The sequence below is a fragment of the Dermacentor albipictus genome, chromosome 3, assembly GCF_038994185.2.
Source record: "Dermacentor albipictus isolate Rhodes 1998 colony chromosome 3, USDA_Dalb.pri_finalv2, whole genome shotgun sequence".
NCBI classification, from domain to species: Eukaryota; Metazoa; Arthropoda; class Arachnida; order Ixodida; family Ixodidae; genus Dermacentor; species Dermacentor albipictus.
The window spans coordinates 114,318,024-114,342,488 of record NC_091823.1 but is presented as its reverse complement, the minus strand read 5'-3'; the positions used below and the strand labels follow the sequence as shown (position 1 = coordinate 114,342,488).

General features: G+C 48.0%; 2 protein-coding genes across 9 annotated transcripts in view; both read right to left on the bottom strand.

The window, feature by feature from the left end:
• The window catches only part of LOC135916876 (alpha-tocopherol transfer protein-like), an 85,817-nt gene extending 81,964 nt beyond the window's left edge, over positions 1–3,853 (bottom strand). Inside the window, exon 1 of one of the 2 annotated variants that reach the window (XM_065450305.1) lies at positions 2,939–3,853. The gene's annotated coding sequence lies outside the window, so the exon portion shown is untranslated. The remainder of the gene's footprint in view (positions 1–2,938) is intronic. The other variant, XM_065450304.2, reaches the window with a different exon arrangement.
• Positions 3,854–7,334: 3,481 nt separating this feature from the next.
• The window catches only part of Cap-H2 (Chromosome associated protein H2), a 95,675-nt gene continuing 78,544 nt past the window's right edge, over positions 7,335–24,465 (bottom strand). For all 7 annotated transcript variants that reach the window (XM_065450295.1, XM_065450297.1, XM_065450301.1 and 4 more), the window contains 2 exons: positions 23,400–23,570; positions 7,335–10,867 (listed from right to left, as the gene is read on the bottom strand). In XM_065450295.1, coding sequence (XP_065306367.1) covers positions 10,637–10,867; positions 23,400–23,570 — 402 coding nt within the window. In that variant the 3' untranslated portion in view covers positions 7,335–10,636. The remainder of the gene's footprint in view (positions 10,868–23,399; positions 23,571–24,465) is intronic.

Below are 24,465 nucleotides of genomic sequence, written 5' to 3'. Positions count from 1 at the left end.
CAGTGCGACGTCACGGATTTCAAAATATATCTTTCTTTTTTTTTAACGTACTCGGCCCTCGTTCTGGTACGGTAAATGTTACCGAAGCTTGCCAAAATTAATCTTTGACCGTCTTAGAATACGGTGTAGTCCGCATTTGCCGATAAACAGTGAGCTATATAAAAGCGCTATGAGACGCCGTTGAAATTCATGACGTCACGACAAACTGGTGCGAGAACTTCAATGCGGCGTCCCCACACGTCCTTCCTCTTTGCGCCTCTTCTTGCTTATCAGGTCTGCTCTCGCAGTGACGTCTTTGGCATTGTGCAAAGGTCTTTTACTAATCCCAGGTGAAATCTTCTTTTTTATTTTCTTTAGTGCCCCTTTAATGTCCCAAAGCGACACAGGGACTTTGAGAGTAGGCCGTAGTACAAGCGAGCTTTAGATAGGGACCCATTCCGATCGATGCCGCCTATTCGAATTGGTACCTTCAAAATAAATAAATAAATGGAAAACATTACAGAATCATAGCTTTGCACCAAGAACAGATATCGCAGTTTTGTAAAAGGCGTCCGTTAGAGCATCTAAGGCGGACGAATTTATTATATCAATTTATACCTTGCGTGAGTTTATCAGAACGGTTACAAAAGTGTTGCAAGAGCCCTATTCACAATTTCACATTGTATCTCACATTGGTGCATAATATATCAGTTTTGTCCGCTTTGGATGTCTTAATATGTGAGGCTTACAGAATTGTGGTGTCTTTATTTATTACTAAGTGACAGAGTTGAAAACGTGGTACTAGAGCTTTCTTTCTTTTTTTTTTCAAATATCGCAATTTTCAACAACCTTTCAAATTCAACAATCCTGATAAAAAAAATCGGTGCAGCGAACGCTCGGAATTCGCTTAGGAGCGCTCGACAATAGGAGCTCCCGATATAAAGTTTCCTCTTAAACTCGAAGTTAACCAACCAATCAATCAAATGGTCATTCGAGCCAATACCAATACTGCAAAAAGAAGCACACACACACACACACACACACACACACACACACACACACACACACACACACACACACACACACACACACACACACACACACACACACACACACACACACACACACACACACACACACACACACACACACACACACACACACACACACACACACACACACACACACACACACGCACGCACGCACGCACGCACGCACGCACGCACGCACACACACTATGTTTAAACTCCTCATGGCACGGCAACGACTGTTTCGTACATTGGAATAATAATAATAATAATAATAATAATAATAATAATAATAATAATAATAATAATAATAATAATAATAATAATAATAATAATAATAATAAAGTCGCGTCTTTAACGTGCCAAAACCCTGGTTATGAGTGGTTAACTCCGTAGTGGTGAACTCCGGGTTAATTTCGACCACCTGGGGTTCTTTAACGCACGCCCGAATCTGAGTGCTCGAGCGCTTACTTGTATTAATTACACTCGCATTAATTAATTTGCGACCTCGAGCTCAGCAGAGTAACGCCATAACCACTGACTAGCCGTGGTTGCTCAGCGGCTATGGCGTTGGGCTGCTGAGCACGAGGTCGCGGGATCGAATCCCGGCCACGGCGGCCGCATTTCGACGGGGGGGCGAAGTGCGAAAACACCCGTGTACTTAGATTTAGGTGTACGTTAAAGAAGCCCGGGTGTGGTCGAAATTTCCGGAGTCCTCCACCACGGCGTGCCTCATAATCGGAAAGTGGTTTTGGCACGTAAAACCCCGTAATTTAATTTTAATAGCCACTGTAGTACCGCAGCGGAATAGGGAAAAAATTATTAGAATAAATTTTTTTAAAAAAGTCGACGCTTTTAAACCTAAGCACGGCAGGCGCTCTCGCAAAGCGGCGTTATGGGAGGGAGGGGGTTCGAGGCCGACAGGGCGAGCTGTTTATATAGTCGTCCAGTGTAACCACCTGTTCGTTTTGCGATCGACCTCATCGAAAGTTATAGCTCTCGAACGACTTCCGCGACGAAAAGAAAGACATAACAATAAAACGAATCGGGGTGGGTAAGGGCTAAGGAAAAGCCGGCAGCTTAACCATCGAGCCAATTCACTCGCCCCTTCGGAGCGTCTCTCTCTCTCTCTCTCTCACGCACACAGTCTCGCAGTTTTCAGAGGGAGAGAGACCAACAGGCGTTTGTGAAAAAAATCAGGACCAAAAATAAAACAGACACGGGAAAAAATATGCCCGCAAACAGTGCGTATGGCTTTCTCGTTTTACAGGAAAAAGAAAAAAAAAGAAGTAACGGGAAGAAAGTACGGAGATCATAGCGCAGATACACAAGTATGTGCAGCGGTGCACAGAAGGATATTTTTATCTTAGAGAGTTGACATGTCTCATACACTCTGAATACGGGCGCACACTCTTATAAACGGCAGCAGAGAGCTAGCAAAATGTAGTGAACTGTCCCTAGCAGCGGAAAGATGTTATAGCCCATATTCGGCGAAAAAGAAAGAAACAAACAAGAAAAGGAAAGTTAGATTGTTGTATATGGGACTTGGACCAAGATTTACCTGCAAAAGATAATAATAATTGTAAAAATAATTATTTGACCAACACAGTCCATTTAGTAGAAAGCAAGCCCTAGCAAAACTTGGCGACCTGCACACACGATCTCGCAGTCTAACTAACCATCACCGTAGGTGAAAACTTGACGCGATTAGAACAGCGTCGAAGTAGAGTACACAGTAAATTCCGTATAGAGCGTATGAATTCACTATCGTCGATAACGAACTCTCGCTAATACGTAAAATCGCGCGCCCCATATCGACGCTTCTCGGACAGAAAGACTTCAGCTATGCGTGTTACGACGCGAATCTGAAAACTGCCGCCGACGAGGAGGTAAAAAACAATAACAAAATAAGAGCTAATGAGAGGACTCACCTGTTGACTCTTGCTCCGCAAAGCTCCACAAAAACTAATCCAAAGAGTGGAGAGAGAGCGAGCAATCCTCTTCAAGCTCTAGTCACCGGACACAAAAGCACTTCACTTTGCATAGAGATGGATCCCGGACGAATGCAGCAGCGACGGCGGCGTATTCGTTGGACGTCTTCTCTCCGGCTAGTCCAAAGCGGCGGGCGGGCTTTTTTCGCGGGGCTCCCGTGGGGAATATACGCGCGCTAGAGGAGACCAGCCGTAGTAGCTGCGCCGAAACTAGAACAGCGCGGATCTTTGAACTTGCCCGGTGGCTTTCCCGTTAGGTTTTCTTTCCTCCTCGAGCACGCGGCTCCTTCTGGGCGCCTCCTCTCGTCCGTTACGAGTGGGCGAAAAGGTGCGGAGAGGAGGAGGGCAAGAAAACGAGGGGAGGGAACAGGCAGACAGACTCGAAACCCAGTTATTCTTCTTTATATATAGCACCCACCTGGCTTCCCGAACGCACCTAGAAGCGAAAACCTACGAGGAAAGAGTCCTACGCTACAGTGATTACTGACACAGAAAGGCGTGGATCCATTCATCGCACACACACACACTCCGAGCTGCCCTGGAGCGTGATAGTTTCCTCCGTTTTTTTTTTCTTTCCTTTCATTTTTACTTGGATCAACGAAGACGAGAAGTTGTCGTCAGGCTCCTCAACAATAATCTTTCACGAAGATTTTCGCGTAAAGGTGCTTCATTCTACCCGGATGCGATCAGCGAACGACACCCTCCTAACCGCGGAATGCCATCACCCCTCGTTTGACTGAGCAAGCCAGCCGATCATTATACGCGCACAAATATTCAGTCATACGTAAACGTGGGTGCGACACAATAAAACAGTTATTCGGCTCTGCTAGCATAGAAAAGCTTGAACGTCTTCCCAGATAACTTTTGAATTCGAGCAACGTCAGCTAGCAGACGACGCACGCGCGCCGAGAAGCGCCACGCGATAAACGCGCATGCGCCGTTCGCGGCACCAATGTTGCCTGTCGCGGAAACACGGGAGCGGCGAGCGTCAAGGGGGAGAGCGAAACGAAAGATGCCGAGATGTCCGTCCGAGAAGCATCTTCCAAGTTCGAAGCGGCCGGTTGGTATCTCGGAATAGCGGCACGTTGCGCTGCTTCTTCGTAGCGGCTAGATATTAAACGAAAACCAACACTAGGTGTATCTCGTCAGATACGGAGGCCGCGAGCCAGTTCTTAACTGTTGCTTGCGTCACTGCCAGCTGAGCTCGAGCCTCGGACCCGACGCCAGATGCTGCTCTACGCACACACCGACAACAGCAGGCGGCAAATAGAGAGTGCAAAAGGCGAAGCGGCTGTGGCGACGTACGCCTTATCGTGTTCCAGCGCGCAGCTCCGATTATGTGACGTTTGCGCGGCATTGTGAACATTGACACATCTGCCTTCTTTCTCCCCCTTCGCGCAGCGTGCACAAGCCGTGGCCGGAACGAGCGGAGAGCAGCATTCGCACGTCCGCAAGACTCGAATCCAGCGGGCTGCCAACAATTTCCAGCACGGGAGGAGCGAGCTAGAAAAACAAGCCGGGCAGCGCGGAACTTGTTTACGTGTCCGATTTGACGGGGTGCGATAACCTCCCAGCGGAAGAGCGCTGCGTGCGGCGATGTCAAACTTCTACAACCCAATAACCGCTTGCCTAAAGAAGGTAACGTTACCACTTTTTTTCCCCTGCTCTCACTGTTGCGAGTGCAGATTGTGAACACGTAGTTCGACAGCTCCGAAGTATAACCCGACAAATTTGCTTCCGTGCAGCAGACTGGACGCCAGGATGACATCGAGGAGCAAGCGAAGGACGATGAAAGTAAGTGGGCATGCCGGACGTAGGCTGATGCGATTGCCACGCAGAGTTCGCGTGTCTGCTAGTCGCGCCAATCAACAACCTTGCCCGCGTGCGCTTAGCCGGTGTCGGTGACCATCTCGGCTCAAAAGATACGTTAGCCTCTCGTGCATGCCTAGAGGGGCAGCCTTTAAAGTAAGCACGTAGAAAACGCTGTTCACTGACGCAATCGGCCACAAAATTCAGATAAGTCCATAAAATTAATGGCGTGTGCCCTGATAATCCAGCGTTGAATAGCTATATAAATGTTCCTATAAACGCGTTTCACGTATGTTTTTCTTTGCATTGCTGTGATCTATGCAGTACCGTTCCCGCAAGCTGTTTTGAGGATGGTCTAACATCCACGACATATTCGTGACGCGGCCCGGGTGCATGCATGCGTGTGTGTGTGGAAACGCAGCTGCTTCCGAGCGTCGGTTCAAAGCTGTTTGGCTTGTAACGCAGATAAGCCATCGACAGGCGTCGGTCCCAACGCGGCGCCCAGCGGCTGGGTCCAGGGCATAGCCTCTGGCGTGTACAACGTCGGTGCCGGAGGAGTGAAATGGGTGGCGTCGACCACTTACAACGTTGGAGCCACCGTCCTCGGCACTGGAACCCAACTGGCCCGCAAGGTAGTCGTGCGCAAGGACAAGTCCAAGAACGAGTGAAGAGCGACACGTGTGAAACGGAGATGGCCCCGGAGACCTTTCACGGCACCAGTAGTGTGCCAGCAGTTCCCTCCTGTTGCATCGCGACGACTTTTCCTATTTCTCTTCGACTTTACGATGCTACTACCGTTAATGCCGTGAACGGTGCAACACGGCGTCAGCACGAGTCCTGCCCCAACTCGACACATTGCCAAAGGTGAAGGACTGAATACAAAGGGGGCACAGACAGGTGAATCACGTTAGCATTCGTGCCATGTGCAGGTCACATGAAAGCACACCTGCGTGCAATAGGATGCACCAGGCCATATTGCCTCGCGTGGCAAATTTATCATCTAGAAGTGAAGTCGCTGCGGCTAGATTATGCTGTGAACCTGAGCTTGCCGTTTAGCTGATGAATGTGTGCAGCTTGGACTGCTAATTAGGTGCAAAATGTTTTCGGAAAATGGCTTTACACTTGCAGCCGTTCTGAATTTTGATGCACGTGTTTGGAAGTCTACATTGACCAGTGTGCCTTACGAGATGCTTTGCAGTGTCATAGCGAGCTAGAGAGTTGAGCAGCTTTGGCCCAATCACTAGCACAGATGAAAGTCTTCTGTACAAAGTCCTATGTCTTATTTCTCACGGGCATGGTTTGTAACTAGTTTTTTGGCCGCAACATTTGCTTGCATTGCACATTGGGCCTTTTCAAAGGAGTTAGCGCCTGTGTCTTCAGCTAGTGTGGTATATGTATGCTTGCAGCATGGCATATTCTTGGCTCAGTCTTGTACAGTGTATTGCTGCAACAGATGTTTTTACTCTCTGAATGTACGCTGCACAGGGGTCTTCATTACGAGACTAACTTCGACATTGTTATAGCCACAAAAAGGAATTGGTGGAAAAGGTGTCGCATGATCTACTAAGGAGTCTTTTGCTCCTTGCCGGTCCAGAAAAAGTGCATTTATGCTATTGCACAAGGCATTCTTGCTAGCTATTGTCACTAGTCTTTTTATTGCAGCAGAGGAATGATTTTGCTACACTCCTTTGATTGCTCAATTCATTTTATTCTAAACTGAAGAAGTGTACCTATCAGCACCGAACTTCTGATTGGAGAAGATGAGCCATATAAAATGGATTTTTAATGCTGCAACCTTCCGTTAAAATGCGAGGTTTCAGTGGTTTTATTCTTTACCACATGGTTGTACTAACTGATGTGAAGTGTTATCGCGGGGCATTCACATTTTGCAAACACCTGCATCACTACCACACTTTAAAGTTCAAATGTAGCACTAGTCGGAATAAGAGCCTCCAGAACTGTGACCTTCGAGGTCGTTTGCACAAGCAGAGTTGGAAAACAGACACGAACTGGTGACCTCTAGTCAGGGTAATAAACACAATTATGGCCTGGATGCAAGAGATGGCTGCTCTGGCACCTGCGATTATAACATGTTCACTGTGGTAGCACTTTTTGAAGTCTCAGTTCATGTGCGTGGTGACCCACTGGTGGGTCATCGGAAAGTTGCACTCCCCTCGAATGTTCAAGGCGCACGGAGATGGCGCAACATACTAGATCAGAAACAGAAATTTTCTGCCTTGATTTCTAGCAATGATGTCACTTGCACACTGCGGGAATGCCCTACACAACCGGACAGAGTAAATAAAACTGCAGTGATCCATGTTGCAGTGAGCATGTTATACAGCAAGTTTTGTGATCTTGCAAGGTTCTTTTGACTGCATCAAGCAATGCTGATAACTGGTAAACACCAGAGAGCTGTAAGCTTTTGTGAAATACTTGAGCACGATCTCATGTCTTAGTTCTACACCCATTCCGTGCATGCATTTTTCCACAAGCAAATACCCACTGGAATTACAACAGGCAGGAAACCAGTCCAATCATTTAATTTCTTCAAAATATCGCCACAAATACTTTTTTTTTTCTTCTCACTTAAATTATGCATCAGTTGTTCATCAAATGGGTACACAATACAAGCTTTCTATGTTAAAAAAAAAGTGGGTAGAAAAGGCAATCTGAATGAATGACATTGGTTTGAAAACAGTGAACTCTACATGCGATGCTTTTCCAAATATGGTCATATTATACTGTACAGGATCCAGCAAAAAAATAAAATGTAGCATGCCCCAGTTGGCAGCTGGGGTGTTTTGCCAATGCTTTGACAACATTTTTACACTATTTACAATGGCTCTACATACATAAAACTGCAGTAGGCTGTGCACATGGGCACCTGCAGCGTCCCAGAAGTACAAATGCCTGTGCCTCAACTTTCCCCCTCTGCAAGCGGGACAACAGTACAGCCTGCTGAATAAAGCAACACTGACACTCTTAAGGCGAAATCTTAACATTCCAGTTAGCAACATTAAAGCAACAATGTGCGGTCCGTTGCCTCTCCACCGCACCTAAATTGAGCATTCAAAATTATTTAGTTTGTTTTTTTTTGCTCCTCCTCCAAGGTGGGTTAAGCCATGCCATATGCTTAAATTTCTGGCTAAGCTTGCATTTCTTTTTCGACCTCGACACAGGCTGAAATGGTGCAGATGTCCGTCACCATTAACCACTGAACATCGTAACACGCCCTTTTGTGCACATAAGGGCCCATGAAACCAGCCAAAGAAGTGGCAGCGTGACCACATCTTCCGAAACGTCACAACTCGAAAATTCCTTCCAAAGACATAGTATGGAAACAGACAAAAAAATACTGCTACACAAGCTGTACAATAGCTATGGAAATGCTTATGACAGATCAGTGCCTACAAACAGATGTGATGACAGCAAGAGTTTTTGGTAATTTGCCACAAGACTTGCGGGATAAGGATTGTGAGAGGAAAACCAGACTGCAATGGTGATCAGTTGGCGCTCTTTCTTTTTTCCTGCCGCATTTGAATTGGTAAGGCACTGCAGTCTTTCTTTATATTCAGCATCTGCCTTGCCATCACCAAACTTCTGTTAAAGTGCTTGCGCTTTGCACGAATATAAAACAAACTTTTTAAAAATGCATCAGGGCGGCTAATTAGCGTGTGAAACGTACCAGAGCAAAGGTTTGCACAGTGGCACCAATAAATGCTCATAGCTCGTGCATTATGAAGCATACAACTGAAAAATCTCTCTCCTTTCATATTTGCACTTTCAGTAGTGGAAGCTGTCATACACTCTTATCACATTTTAGTTTTCACACAGGAATTCAGTCTCTTTGTCGCAGTTCGTTGTTGCACACTGTTTGTCGGAAACACATGAATGATGAGAGTACCAGCAGTCTTCCATTTTTTTCCAAGGATTGCATTGTCTTTCTTCTTTTTTAAATGTGAATAACATTTTCATGTATGTAGCAACACCATATCAAGAAAGCATTTCCTTTGATGGCCACCATTTTCCGCCAAACTGATAAGGCAATTTCCAACAAATAAGCTAGTCAAATCATTATGACTGCTGCTTCATGTATACATTGAACACACAATGTGTGCAAATCGCCTTAGGTGCATGGTTTCCAACAGGCAGAGACACTTCTGAACACAGGACTGCAAATTCAGACACAAGGTGCTTAGAGATGCTAATCACACAGTAGACTGTTGGCTAACGGCAGCTAAGAAATGTGTATTCAATCCCCTGTCGATCAAAAGTTTGTTTGGAGACAAGGCCATTGCAGCTACGCTTGACAATGTTGTGTTGAGAAGTCCAGCAACACGCCAACACTAAAAGGTGCAGATTTCAAGCAATAAAGGGCAACACATAAAATTTTTGTGCACTGAAAGTACTTTGGGAAGCATACGAACTAATGAAACATGCAAGGCAGCATCTGCTCCAGGTAAACACATGTTAAAACATGGGAAGGTGAAGTGAAGGCGGCTCTACCTTCAGTCCAACTGTAAGCAGCTTGGACAACAATGAGAAGGTGAGGCAATGATGTATGTGTGGTGATTGGCAGGGGAAACAGACAAGCAAAAAGGCTCACGTCTAAAACATATCCGGCTCCAAAAGATCCCCCCCACTGTACTTAAAGCTCCAGCTCTTGTAAAGCAGACCTGCGCTGGAATATCGCAACTGCTCTTTTCCATTAACGCACAGGAACGAGCAGTGCCCTGCCCACATCATCGCAAGGAACAGCCAGACTGGGGACGGAGGGAACGGTCACGATGCCAAAATCTCCTTTTGATGAGCATCGCACACGAAGATAAAAGCTAGACAAGCACATTTAAGATACCGCAAAACACAGGCTCAGGCGAGAGCGCATGCTGTACACTTGCTTGGAGCGGCAGCCGATCTCGGCTGCTTCTCCACCTCCACGACTCTGCCCAATTTCCAATAAATGTAGGGTGGCTTACATAACTTGCCTGGTACCTGGCCTTAAGCCTCGCAAGATGCATGAAGGACATGAATACAGCAAATAGAACGCTGTCATTCTCCAGTCGTACGTGATCACCAATTCGTGCGGTGTGTCGGATTAAATTACGTGCACAGGTGACGACGGGTGGCAATGGGCTGCTTGGCTGAGTATGCAATGCAGTATCTCACCTGAGCCTGACACAATTCAGGGCCATTGTTGTCATCATCATTAGCCTATTTTATGTCCACTACAGGACGAAGGACTCTCCCTGCGATCTCCAATTACCCCATGTCCTGCGCCAACCGATTCCAACTAGCACCCGCGAATTTCCTAATTTCATCGCACCACCTAGTCTTCTGCCGTCCTGTACCAAGCTTCCGTTCTCTTGGTACCCATTCTGTAACACTAATGGTCCAACGGTTAAATAACCTGCGCATTACATGACCTGCACAGTGCCATGTTTTTCTCTTCATGTTAATTAGAATATCGGCTATACCCATTGGCTCTTTGATCCAGGGTCATATGGTACTAGAAAATAAAAGTAAACAAAGTAAAAGTTTAAAAGGTTCAGGCTCGAAAGGTTCAGAAAAGCCCTTGTCCTTGAAGAAACTAGCAAAACCAATTCGGTATAAAATTACTAGCACTTTTGTCCATTTTTCTGGTGCAGTAAATGACTGTTGATTTAAAAAAGGGAGCATGTAACTTTCAGTGCTGCCACGCCCAAAACGTTGTAGGGAAGGGAGCAGATGACGCGTTTGTGAGAAGGCCATGCCAAGTGTTGCTTGCACACACGCACTCACACCACATACACACACACAGTAGCCACCACCGAGAAGGAGCCAGTCGAGTTACACAAAAGCTGTCGCCATATTCTCGTCATTTTCACCCTCAGAAGACTCTTCTGCTAACGATGTGAGTGCAGCAAGGGCACGCATTCTTGACTTGGCGCGCACTGTTGTCCGCACAGTTCGAGGAAGTCGTGGGTCAGTGCAAAAGTCAGGGTCGGGGACCACGGGGTTTTCACGCAACACATCACTGGGGTCCTCTGGATACGAGACAGCTGGTGGCCGCTTGCGGGCCTGGAAAAAGTGAAACAGTTGCAGTAACGTTATTCACTAGCCAACCAATGACTGAGGCAAAACTGCAGCTGTTCAGTTCATCACGGTATAACGAGAAAGGACACCAAGGCAGATAAAATCATTTTTGTCACACATCCAAGATCGACAGTCCCGTGGTGACCGCAGCCATTCTCACGGACGAAGAAAGCTTAGAAGACACTGTCTGCCCAAATATGTAACAAAACATCATTGTCATCAGCACACCTCACCCGGACCATGCAGACCAGACCCTCGCATCCGCTCTATCCAAGTGAACGGCGTCACCAATGAGGTGAATGCCTACAAAACTGCAGCTGAGCACACGACAAAGGGGGTCATCCAAGGGATCCCACTCATGGAGACCCACCAGCAGATCCACAACAAAATTGTCAGTGCCCGAAACCCGACAGCCTTGGCAGCCAAGCACATCACCTCTACTACAACAGTGTTCATCGCTTTTGATGGATTGGGCGTGCCTTATCAGGTCCGCTATGGCTCCATGTTACTCCCATGTTCGCTATATCAGAAGCAAATTGACGTTCGTTACCAGTGCGGCTGCCTCGGACACCGTATGGACGTTTGTCCCTACCCAAATAAGATATACCGGGGCTGCGGTGTCCGCAACCACTCCGCCGACCACAAATGTAACCCTAAGTGCTCCCTCTGTGGTGGTCCCCATCTCAGCGCGGACAAAAGCTGTGCCGCTCGTTATAAAACCCTGTACGTCATCCACAAGCACATCAGGGAACGATGAGCAACCAGCCAAGCCACCTATAAACAACCCTCAACACCAGAACCAGACCACGCTCCCGCACACCGTCAAGGGGGAGCCGTTCCCTCTCCAGAACTCCCACCTTGATCCAGGCAAACACGCTCAAGATCCCGGTCTGCATCGGCTTCATGCATCACATCTACCAACAACAACAAGGTGAGCTTCGCAGAGGCCCTCAAGGCCACCTCATGAGAGGGTCGTAACATCACCAATACACAAGCCACCTCCCCTCCTCTTTCACCAGATAACCCCAGAAATAGCTCAGCTTAAGCGTGAGAACGCCATCCTAAGCCACCTTCTAACTGAACTCATGCACGAGGCTAGAGACCTCAACCAATCCTAAACACCAGCCCCTACACCTTTTGCACAGAACGCCCCTGCCCCTACTCAGGAGGCCCCCACAACTGCCGCCTCCAAGAAGAGAGCCCTGCAAGATGGAGCCACGGGCCAGGTCCGCTCTGAAGTTAAGGACATGCTCATCTCACTTCAAACAACTATTAACACTTTCTAACATGCACTAGACTCCATCCAGCACGCCTTCGTTGGTATTGTCCAACGAGTGACCAACCTGGAAACTCATATTCTCACGCCTCCTAGCCATGTCACCCCCGTCTGTGACTCTTACGGGACACCGATGGAGACATGCACCATTTCCCATCATGGCTCACACTAATCAAGACATCCTCAATGGGCAGTGGAACTGCCGAGGCTTTCACCAGAAACAACGGGTACTCAATCAATACCTACACCAACATACCCGTCGCCCGGATGCTATCGTACTTCAAGAAACCAATAACGCCCCCACCACGCTCCCCAGTTATCCATACCATCCACCCTCTTCGCCGGGTCTCCGCCCTAGTACGGCGTCGTATCCCTGTTATTCAACATGATCTCCATAGTCCTCACATCGAACATCTATTCCTCGAATAAATTCCCAATTGTAAATGGAAAGAATGCACCTTCCTCCTGAACATTTACAATAGCCCCAAGGACAAAGCAAAGTGTCGCTTCCTCGCCTTCTTTAAGAAGGCTCTTCACGTAGCTGGAACGCACCCCTTACTCATCGGCGGCGATTTCAACCTCACCCATACAGGCTGGGGCTACGTTTGCACAGAAGCTGCAGCTCATACCCTCTGGCAAGATTACCACGACTTAGGCCTCACGCTTATCATGGATCCCTCCTTTGCCACACACCTCGGTACCTCCACTACCCAGCACTCTACCCCTGATCTCACCTTCATCAAACATATCAACAATGCACACTGGACCAATATCCAGCAAGACCTGGGCAGCGACCATTATATCCTTACTATCTCTTTACCCCAACTGGCTGCCGCCGCTGCCCCCACTAAAGAATTCACGATTACCGACTGGGATGTTTTTCGTAAGGTACGCATTGGCTACCTCAGCAGAAGGCACTGCCGACATTAACAGTTGAATGCAAGCGCTATGCACTGACGTTCGAATGGCCACTCGGGTGGTAACTACAGATGGCCCAGTTGAACGCATGGATAGCCGCCTTGCCCATCTTCTGGAGGCTAAGGCCTCCATCCTAGCTCGATGGAAGGGGCAGTGCCTAAACCATTGCCTCAGAAGTAAGATCTCTAAACTCAATACAGCCATTGAGGAGCATTGTCAAACCCTGAGCCGGAAACAATGGACTGAGCTGTGTAACATGGGGGATCGACAACTTCATCGCCCATCCTCGTGGAAACTCCTCAAACATCTGCTTGACAATACCACCACGGAAACCCTTAACCCTTTAAGGTGCCTTGTACACAATTGTGTACATTGTATTTCTGGTGTTTTTTTCACGTTTAGGGCGCGCAATTTTCTATTGGGTTGGCTTTAGCGTATTCCCAAACTTTAAACTGACAACCATGTGCATTTTGGGCGCCATTTGTCGCATTTCGGTGAAGATGTTCATATCAAAACAAGAAATGGCGGACGCTGGAGCAGCAAAGAGCGGTGAGTCAAGTTCTCATTTTTTTAGAGCCGCTTTTTTTTTATTGTGGCAAGCGAAAAAAATTAGAGGCGCTTGTGCATCATATGAAGTACTGAGGAGTGATAATTTCATCCATTCTGAGGAGATGACTGAACGCTAACGCTCGCACGTGCATGTGTACACGATTGTGTACAAAGCGCCGTGGTCGCTGCAGAAATGAAGAACGCTGAGAGTTGCTTTGATTTTCTTACCAGGTTTTTTGGCCATTCGTCGTTCTTCTTTCTACAGTGCAAACAAGCAAGAGAAAACCCAAAAGACAGCTGAAAGGCTTTTGAAGCTCATTGCTGATAAATGTTTCAGACGTCGGGGAAAGTGACGAAGAAGAAGCCACGCGTGAAGCGACCGACGCCTGCATTGCAGCTGCGTTCACCAACCTCACAGAAGAGGAAGATGCTGCTGCAGGGGAAACGCAAGCTGAAGAAGTGCACACTGAGAGTGCTTTTTCCTTTTGTGAACCTGGGTACCTGCAATTCTTTGCTGGACTACCACCGCGACAATCAAACGCTGCCTAGAGCTAAACTCTGATATAACTCCAATATTTGATGAATTTTCGCTTGCAAGCTGCCGAAGCATTAATTAAGTCGGTACTACCCGAGAAAAAGCGTGGAAGGCCTTCTCTTGCAGAGATCCAAGCACCACAACCAAAGATAGGGCAAAAAAGCAAGAATATTGCTTCCTTGCACAGACGCGCACTACGACTCCTTTGACCATTGGCCCGAATCCCGCGACCAGAAGGTGCGAATTAGGTGCAAGCTCGAGAAGTGCACACGAGGCGCCCGGATATTCTGCATGCAATGCGCCGTGCCACTGTGCCTGACGAAAGAGAGAAATTGATTCCTCGCATTCCACAAGTGAATTTTGTGACCACCGAAGCGCTGTGTACACAAATTGTGTACGATGTTGCAAATAATAAAGTTTCATAATAAATTTCAAGAGTCCGATGGTTTTGTGTTTCTTAGGTCCCAAAAAGAATGTTTATATATAAAAAGATTTTTTTCTATGGATAATTGCAAGTGGCGCCTGAAAGGGTTAAGCAAGCTCCACAACAGGTGCTTGACTACCTATGCACCAGATATATCTCCAGGGAACAAGTCAGTCCACACAGCAATTACATTGGTAATTCCAACTTTACACTAGACGCTGATTTCCACGTACCTGAAATACATGATGCTCTTCGCAATGTTAACAGTCATTCTGCTCCAGGCCCAGACAGGGTCACTAACAAAACCCTTCGCAATCTCGATGACGAGTCCATGTCCCATCTGACTGACTACATCAACAATTGCTGGCGCAATGGCGCCCTCCCAGCTGCCTAGAAGACTGCCAACGTTATCCTAATCCCAAAGGCTGGCAAACCATCTAGCCTCAACAACCTAAGGCCCATCTCCCTCACTTCATGCGTAGGCAAAGTGATGGAACACACCTTCTTAGCACACATCAACATTCACCTCGAATACAACTCTCTCTATCCCCACACCATCATTGGATTTCGCCCTCACTTTCCTACTCAAAACGCTATGTTGCAGCTCAAACATCAAGTGCTAAATGACCCTTCCCGTAATATGAAAGCCATCCTCGGACTCGACCTCACTTTGACAGCATTTCCCATGCAGCTATCCTTGACCAGGTCTCCCACCTCCACCTGGGAGAGCGAGCCTACAATTACATCCGTGACTTCCTCTGCAACCGCACGGCCACCCTCTCAGCCAGGGATTTACGATCAGACCAGCTTCCCCTTGGCAGCAAAGGCACCCTGCAAGGTTCAGTTATCTCTCCCATGCTCTTTAACTTAGTCATGATTGGCCTTGCCCAGCAACTATGAGTCGACAATATCAACCATACCATCTACGCCAATGACATCACCATCTGGGTGTACCGAGGCAGTGATGGTCAAGTGGAGTCAGCCCTTCAAACGGCGATTGACATGGTTGAAGCCTATCTCCAAGGAACCGGACTGCGCTGTTCGCCACCTAAATTGGAGCTTCTTCTCTACAAGCCCATTCAGTGGGATTGCCCTCCCACACACCAATCTGACCACCGACCCCGTGACGCCATCCCCCTACACCTTCGAGATGGCAGTCCTATCCCACACGCCCCTAGTATCCAGGTCCTCGGTCTCACCATCCCTACCAATGGCTCCAACGCCTTGGCTCGCAACAAGATCTGTGCCCAATCTCAAAACATCCTACGCCTTCTTAAACGTATCTCTAACCGATGAGGGGGACTCAAAGAAGAAAGCCTTCTCCGCCTTGTGCAATCCTTTGTCATATGTCACATTACCTACATTGCTGCATACCTCAACTAGTACCGGGCTGAGCAAAACAAGCTCGACACTCTCATACGAAGGGTCTACAAGCAAGCACTTCACCTCCCACATTACACCAGCACTGAACTCTTCAACCAACCAATGCCAAACTCATTGAAGCCCAACAACGCTCTCAGCTTGAACGGCTCACCCTTACTGAAACGGGACGCTTTATTCTATCCACACTTGGCTTCACCTACCATAAGCGATAGGGCCCCAAACAACCGATCCCAACTGATATCCGTAGCTAGATCTACACAGGACCCTATCCCTAGAAACATGCACCCTGAATATAACAGGGCCCGGCGCCAAGCTCGGGTCGGAGCTATCATAAAAGCCCTTGCTCACGTACCTGGCGTCACATTTGTTGATGCAACCCAATATTCCCATGGCACACGATTTGTGGCCGTCGCAACATGCGATGGAGTCCTACACCACGCCTCCAGCGTCACTGCCCCCACTGCCGAGACGACTGAAGAAGTGGCCATTGCCCTGGCCACTCTAATCCCACCCGTCACACCATCGTGTGTGACTCTTGCTCAGCCATCACTAACTTCAGCAAAGGCCATATTTCTCCCCAAGCTCTTCGCATCCTCTGCCGGGGACCACACTCTAACGACAGCATGATCTCCCTGACATGGATCCCGGCCCATGCGGGCCCTGTCCACCCACACCTCCCCAATCTCAATGAGGTCACCCACTCCATTGCGCAAGGCCTAGTCAACCACACCAAAGTCACTGGAGACGAGTTGGACACCAGGGTCAATCTGACCACTTATAACGATACTGTTAAGGCCTTTTACCTCAGTCGCCGAACCTTCCCCCACCTGACCCCAAGTTCAGCCGAGCGCAGGCTACTACCCTGTGTCTGCTACAAACAAACGTATACCCTTCGCACGCCCGCCTCCACCTTATATTCCCAGATGTTTACACTACCCCCAACTGCCAGTGCTGTGGCATTCACCCGGCTATGCTTCCGCATATGCTGTGGGAGTGCCCAGCACAGTACACACACATTAACACCACAACCCTCTCGTCGAGGCTGCATGAGGCTCTGCGGAGCCGCCCTCGATGACCAAACCTGGGCGACCCAGCACGCCCGTGAGGCGACAGCGAGGAAAGCCCTCGATGTCCCCTCATGGGAGGCTTAAGCCCGGCCATCATAAAGTGCTGGTTCTACAATAAATATTAATCCCCCTCTCCCACGTGGTGTCCTTGCTCACCCGTACCCATCTTGAGCTGTGCTTCATGATGGGGGGGGGGGGGGCAACAATGCGTTTTAGTGTGCTGCGGTTCGGCAGCTCATACGGTTCACACAATAACATAATGAGGACAGGAAGGTTAACATTAGCAAATGACAGTTCGAGTGTGATGGTCACCAACGTGTTTGCCCAATAGGTTCCCGGAGGTTTCTGCAGGTAATTTATTTTAATAAGTTCTTCAAGCATTCCAACTCTGTACACACCAACAGGTCTGTTGACACTGTGTAGCACCACGACCTTTACACTGGTGATTATCATTTTCAGCCACCGTCAATATACCACAGCACTGATGCAAGTCACCTTTACAGATTCTCTTCTATTTTTTCAAATTCGTCCTGAATGCCCCTGAGTGACGCTGGCTAACACTCCGAGGGTTTGATTTAGTGCACATAAAGAGCCAGGATGGTGGAAATATTGATGGCCATCACAGTATCGCTATTGGTAGTGCAACAAATGCATAATGCGGAGGTTCTGGGTTCGTCTCCCAAAAACAACAAGGTATCTCTTCGTCCACTTTCATTTTCCCTTTTCCTTACTACTTTCCACATTTCATTTTAAACCACAGCAAATTAGCCCTGCTTGGCTTCACTGCCTGTTGGCTTTTATGGTTATTAAGTCCCTATAACACCTTCTGAACATGGTAAGCGAGATGAGTTTTGAAAATCTGAGCTGAACAAACAAAGAACTAAGGAGGACAAACAAGGACACTGCTATACTAACCACTGAATTAATTTTAAAGCTTACGGTTACACATATAGAAGCGTACATGCAAAAAGGAAAAGAGATACGTATTGTCCGTGCCTCGTATCGGCCACATGAAGGGAGACAATAGGTGACTGTACATCACCTGCTGGCAAGATGCTCTTTCTGTAGTCATCAAAACTACCAAGGCTGTGCTTATGCACGTGCTCCACTCCTTCGACATCTCAACTGTCTCCAGGACTTCCAGATCTTTTTCTTCTTGCTGCCGCTTTTGACTTGATTGAAATGGGCTTGGCATGCACATTTCCTGCAGCTCAATGTACACAAGTTACTGTTGTATCGAGTGAAGCTGCATGTTCTCAGTGAGGCGTCGTCCTGTTTGCCCAATGTAGGCACAGCCACATGATAACGGGGATGCGATACAGGACATCTTGCTGGCACACTATGTGTGCCTTCTTTTGTGGTTCTTTTTGCATATTTCTCTTTCCTTAATGGTGTTCAAACGTCTGCACGTGGTCAATGCCATCTTTGGAGCTGAAAATGCAATTTTCAAGCTTTGTACGTTAGTGAACTTTGTCAGGGTGTCTAACAAGTTGACATTTCCAAATTCCCCGAGTTTTCCAGGTTTTCCCTGAGCGCTTTTGCAAAATTCCCTGAGTGATGCAGAACTATGTTTTATGACAAGAAGGGCTGAAACCATATCGCCCGATGCTGTCACTCTCTAGTAAGCACATGAAAAAAAAAAGACTTAATCCAATTTGAATACTAAGGAGTATTGTCTATGTTATTCAAAAAGAGAATTAAAGGGAGGGGTCAGTAAAATGCACAGAAAATAAAATTTCTTCGAAAAAAATTGCAAATGGAGTTGGACATTCTCAAATACGAAAAAAAAAAGGAGATATGTACAGAAGAATATATCTGAATATGAGCTATTTCTATTAACTGATAGCAAGCTCAGCGGTATGAGGCCCGAACTTTGTCATAATTGAGATTCGCTCTCAACAGCTCGTAAGTCAACCTCAACTGCCCTGACATACTCTCAACCCACGCACAACGCCTCAATGTTGTGTTTCACTGCTTTAAATAGTTTATTTTGGTTTGGATGAGGGACACCTGCATCTTGGCATCAGCCAACACTCTTTTTTTTCTCTTTTTGAGCTCAAGCTTCTTTAAAATGGCGGCAGCACGCTTCCTTCCCCATTCATTCTTCAATGCGTCGGTCCTTTCTGTTCTTGCCTTGCTTCAGCCACTCGTTTGCCCCACGGACCATTTGAACATCTTATTGGTCAATTGCACAGTCCACGTCCAGTTTTTCGAACTCCCTAGGGGCCACGAAAACGTAGGAAAAATCGGCCAGTTGGAAAAAAGTAAATGCATGTCATTTACTGTCCTTAGGAGCTCAAACGGCCACAGGCACATTCGAAAACGCTTTGAAGGCCTGTCTGTACACTGTGGGGTCTGAGGTGGGATATCTCACACCGTACTCTTGGGACAAAGGAACGACAACACAGTAGTGCAAACAGTCACAAGGGCATTTATTGCACCTTTCATACATCAATGCCTGCTAGCCGAGTTGCTATCCACAAAACATGCCGATGGGCTCGCGACAAGTCTAGAAGTCCGACTTACCGCGACCGGAAGCGAGCGAATATGTTCGCCCCATGCTGGATCCCAACGCCTGGTCGTTCGCGTGTATAGTCACGCGAATCGTGGCGCGTTCGAAGGCGGCCACGCGAGGCGGTCTCGCAGATGCATCGGTCGCCGCGCGCGCCGGATGTCCGCGCTGCTTCGGCGACCCGCCGGGGAAGAGGGTTGCTGCACGTGCAAGCACGTCTGTCCCGTTCGCTGTCTGGAACCCAAGAGAGCAAGCGCCTTCCTTTCGGCGCCCAAGTAACCTCGCGGCGCGCAACACTAGCGCCATCTCTCGCACTGCGCCTGTACCACTCGGACCGCCGCGTGTGCGGCGAAGCCGCACTACAGGAGACGCGCTATGCGGGAAAAACATCAGGGGAGGCGCGAGGGTCGCGCATCCCCACAACACGTATTAGGCATATCAGTGCTCGTACTGTGACAGGAAATACCGGGTCTAGGCATGTATAATTAAGGAATACATGCTGTGTCCCGTGGCAATAGCCCCCTTCCCATGCTTGTTATGCTTCACTGCAGTGCTTCTGCGTATGCTTCACCAAGCAACATTTCTGTGCAGAGGCGAAGCTGACTTTCGGGAACCGGCATTGTGCAATGCACCGTGATTTCCAAGCTTCTAAGCCAATCGCGAGGACCACAAAGGCGGAGTCCGCGCCATTGCTGACAGCAGCAAATTTTTTTAATAAAGAAACACTGCACCCAACGGCAAGAAGCTTCATAGCGAACGTCGAAGCAGTTAGGCCTAGCGTTGCCGTAGTGGTGGCTACTGCTGCCAGGGGATCTGTGTGCAAGAGCGCCGGCTCGAGGTGGCAAGGTAATCAAAATGGCAGCGGTGGTGGGTTTGATTAATGCCATTTCGGACCTGCGGTCACGGCAAAACGTCCGGAAAATTGCATGGAGAAGAGTTCTTGCGTCCAAAATTTCAGACGTTCTGATACATTGACTCTATGGGGCACGTGGCGGTGCCGCAAAGCCGTCCACATTATCGGGAATACGAAAAGTCAGTCGTTTAGTGTACACTGGCAACTCCTCCAGAAGGCGACAGGGCGTCAAAGACGATTCATTACAATTCCTGTCTGTTACTAGAGCCAGCATTACCACAACTTTCGACCCTTTCAATAAGGTTACAGCTAATTTTCCCTGATAGAGGCACAAATTCCCCGAGTTTTCCCTGAGTTTAGGACCGATATTAGACTGTGGACTTCCTGTGAATGCTGTGTAGTGTTGGCAGCCATGTCAGTGAGAGTAGAGTCGTAGGCAGACAAGTCGAACAATTTTATAGTCACACTGCAATGACGCAACGGCCTCTGCACTGATGCAGGTTCCGCGGAATTTTCGCCCCCAGTTTCTACATGCGCTGCTCGCTTTTTTTGTTGTTTCACTCATTCTCAAAAAGGCATTTCACATATTTACGGCAAAGAATCACTGGCTGAGAAAAAGTGGATGAGGTGAGCTACTGGTGACTTCAGGAGCCCCTTGGATACGAGGGGGGGGGGCTGTTTCTCACAGCTGCTCTTGCTTTTCGTACTCTTAATGACCCATGCAGTGGGCTATTGTTAAAGGAAACTATGCATACATAAGCGCTCCCTTAGAAACTGCGTAGCTGTCTCTTGAAAACATTGATGCCTGCTGCACACTCGCATAACAAGCAAGCAAGGTGCATTGCAGTATTGTGGTGCATTGTATTGGTGTATTGCCATGGCGGCATAGTGGCTTTGGCGTTGCGCTGCTAAGCCCAAGGGTGCGGGGTGGAATCTTGGCCGCGGCGGCCACATTTCGATGGGGGCGAAATGCAAAAAAAAATGCCCGTGTACTGTGCATTAGGTGCACATTATGAAGCCCAGATGGTCAAAATTCTAGTGAGACACCATACAATGTCCGAAACTTCGGTCACCGTTTTACATTGGTCATGCAGGAGACAAGAGCGGGGTCTGGCTCAGCACCAGCACGATCACTCGCTGCTACCTGAAAGGCAAGGCTGTCCTGTTGCCAGAGTGGAAGGTACTGAATATAGACAACAGCCCACAGAACGACGGTATGATCCAGGCTTGGCTGGGGAGGCTTGACTCGGTCCACTGCGGAGCTAATGCAGTTGCTGGTCCACATCATGCTACTTTCGATGGCGTGGTAAAACAGAGCTTTGTGAAAGCGTGAGCAGCCCTTTTGGCACAGCGTGGGCGCAGATTTATTATATTTCGCCGAAATGTGGCAGGATGGAGCAGGGTTCGCCTCTCGGCACAGTTCAGCACAATTGACGCAACGGTAGCATCACTGATATTCTGAATTGGCACTACACCTTTCTCTGCTTTATTTCAAAGGTATCTATGTTTGACGATACCATAAGCACCTTTTTACTGCTCACAAATATGGCAGTGGTGCCATCATGAGGCAGAGAATGCCACCACTGTGATCGCCACATGATCTTGTAGTCATGCCAATATGAAAGCTTGGTGTAATGATAGGCCTTGTTCTGCATCAACACAATATCACAGTTGTCTTGAGTACTTTTTGTCTCCTGGTATGGCTGGTCATAATAAGAACATGTTAGTGTGTGGCAATAAAAATGTGAACGGTGTTCCAACTATACAAAGGTGCGACATGGTCCAATGCAGCACACAATGCTGGCGTTATGTGTGCCACCAGTGGCATAGCAGGCACTGCGCCTTGTTGGTGCATGAGACGAGACTGACGGGAAACATTTACTGTCGAGACCATAATATACACGCAGCAGCTCAAAAGCAACGTTGGAGTGCCTATAATGTACATGCCAGCAGTGGAAGGCAGAATGCTGCCCTTGCTTCGCCACCAAGGTGACTGAGCGCAGCATTGACAGTGTGCCCACTTCACTTAGTCATTTTGGCAGCATGCGCAGTTCACGTCTCTGGATACCTTCTAACCTGCCACATGCAAGTTGCTCATTCACAGTCAGCGGGACGGCATCACAACAGCACTGGCAGTGTGAATGCACCTTGGTCATTGCACTGAAGACATCTCAAAAAGCTGGGGTGATGAGAAGCACCACCAACAGCATTGCAGGCATCACGTCATGGTGGTGCATGAGATGAGATCGCAGGAAAAGCCAAGAAAGGATTAGATTTGCCTCGGCATTTACTGTCTATTCCGCTCAGACTATACCAGTGTATACACCATAGCTGCTCGGCAGGAACGCAAGTGTAGTGCGCACAGTGCTCATACCGGCAGCGAAAGACAGAATGCTGCATTGGCTCCGGCAGAGCTGACTGAGCACAACTTGACCGCTCATCCACTTGGCTTTGTTGCTTTTGCAGCCAAACACACTGCCCATCTCTGGAGACCTGCTAACCCCCTAGGTACGGGCCACACACACTCCTTGATACCACGACAGCACGAAAACACTTATGGCAACCATGCTAATGTGCCTCAAGTGTCTGTATAATTTCTATTGCAATAAGAAGGCTGCGAGGGCACAGCAGCGGCAACATTTTGTTGCTGTACGCTTTGCTTAGGCACTTCCATCGGGGGGAAAGAGTACCTTCTCTCCTTTCTGCTGTGCATGGGTACAAAACATGTGCTGCTGCACGTGTAGCCCTTTTGAGCAGGATTTCACAAGGGTTCATAACAGTCCACAGGACATAATGGTAATGCCTAAAGAGCTCTTACTTGAGAGGTTTATGAGACACAATCTATTTTCTGTTGCAATTGAATTATTTTGCAACAGAAAATGCTGGGCCTGCTGGGCCCAGTGCTGGGCCTTATTCTCACCATCATGCTTGCAGCACAACTTACTAAAACAACCTTCGCTACAGTTCAATTATTACTTCCTTTCTGCGGTTAACACCTACCTGCTTCCCTTTCCTTGTTGGCTCGGATGAGTTTGTCAAGCTGACATTGTTGTCACCAAACTCTTCAAGCTCATGGAAGTGCTGCTTCCGCGAAAGCAACGTGAGTTGCAGTGTATCCATGCCCTCCTCCATCACGCCGTCTGTATTGAGCTCCACATTGTAGTTGTTGGCCTGCAAACAAGACGACCAACACAGTATAGAAAATAGACCTAGGCACGTGCGCTATTACAGAGTTTTCACTTGTATCGGCTTACATAATAGATGGACAGCCAACACTACTGAACTTGGCGACAATGCAAGACAATTACAATAACATCTCACAAAATTGACCCCTGCTAGATAAGAAAATGGGATCATTCTTGTCAATTGAGACATATTTGGCCATGCGCCAGTTAATTCACACAACCCTCAAATCATGGCCAGCGTAGAGCACTGCAACAGAGCAAAAGCGGCATGGGCAAGCCTGGCGTTCCACCGAAATAAATCAGTGGACTGCATTTCCACAGTCGTCAGCAGGAATTGCACAAGAATGACGAGAACGCTTCATGCTTTTTTACTGAAGTTAGCATGATGCACGACACTGCATCAGGCACATGGCTTCAAGACTGTGCAATTCCCACCTGCGGTAATCACAAAGATAGCAACCACACATTTTCAGCCACTGTGGCGAGTCCATTGGTTAGATTTTTATTCAAGTGCAAGGCATGCAATGCTAACACTGTCGTTGAGGGTAAAACGTGGCCCGCATACTTGCAAACATGCCGGCTACATTGTGGTTGACGCGTAGAAGCTGGGGATGTGCACCACGTAGTGAAAAGCACATCTGCTTGGACGAAGAAATGTCCTAACCCTATCGGTGTCAGGTTCTATCGGAGGTGACACACCCCAAGTGTCAGCCTTCTTATGCATTTGCATTCTTTGGGCACTTCATACACTTTCCGGGGGCTACGTATCTATCTGTCTATGTATGTATCTATGTATGTTTGTACCTAACTGTTCTCCCGCCTACCTGGACCACTGGGTAGCCCACCAAGCTGCTGTGCTGACGTAACAGGGTTTGACACCT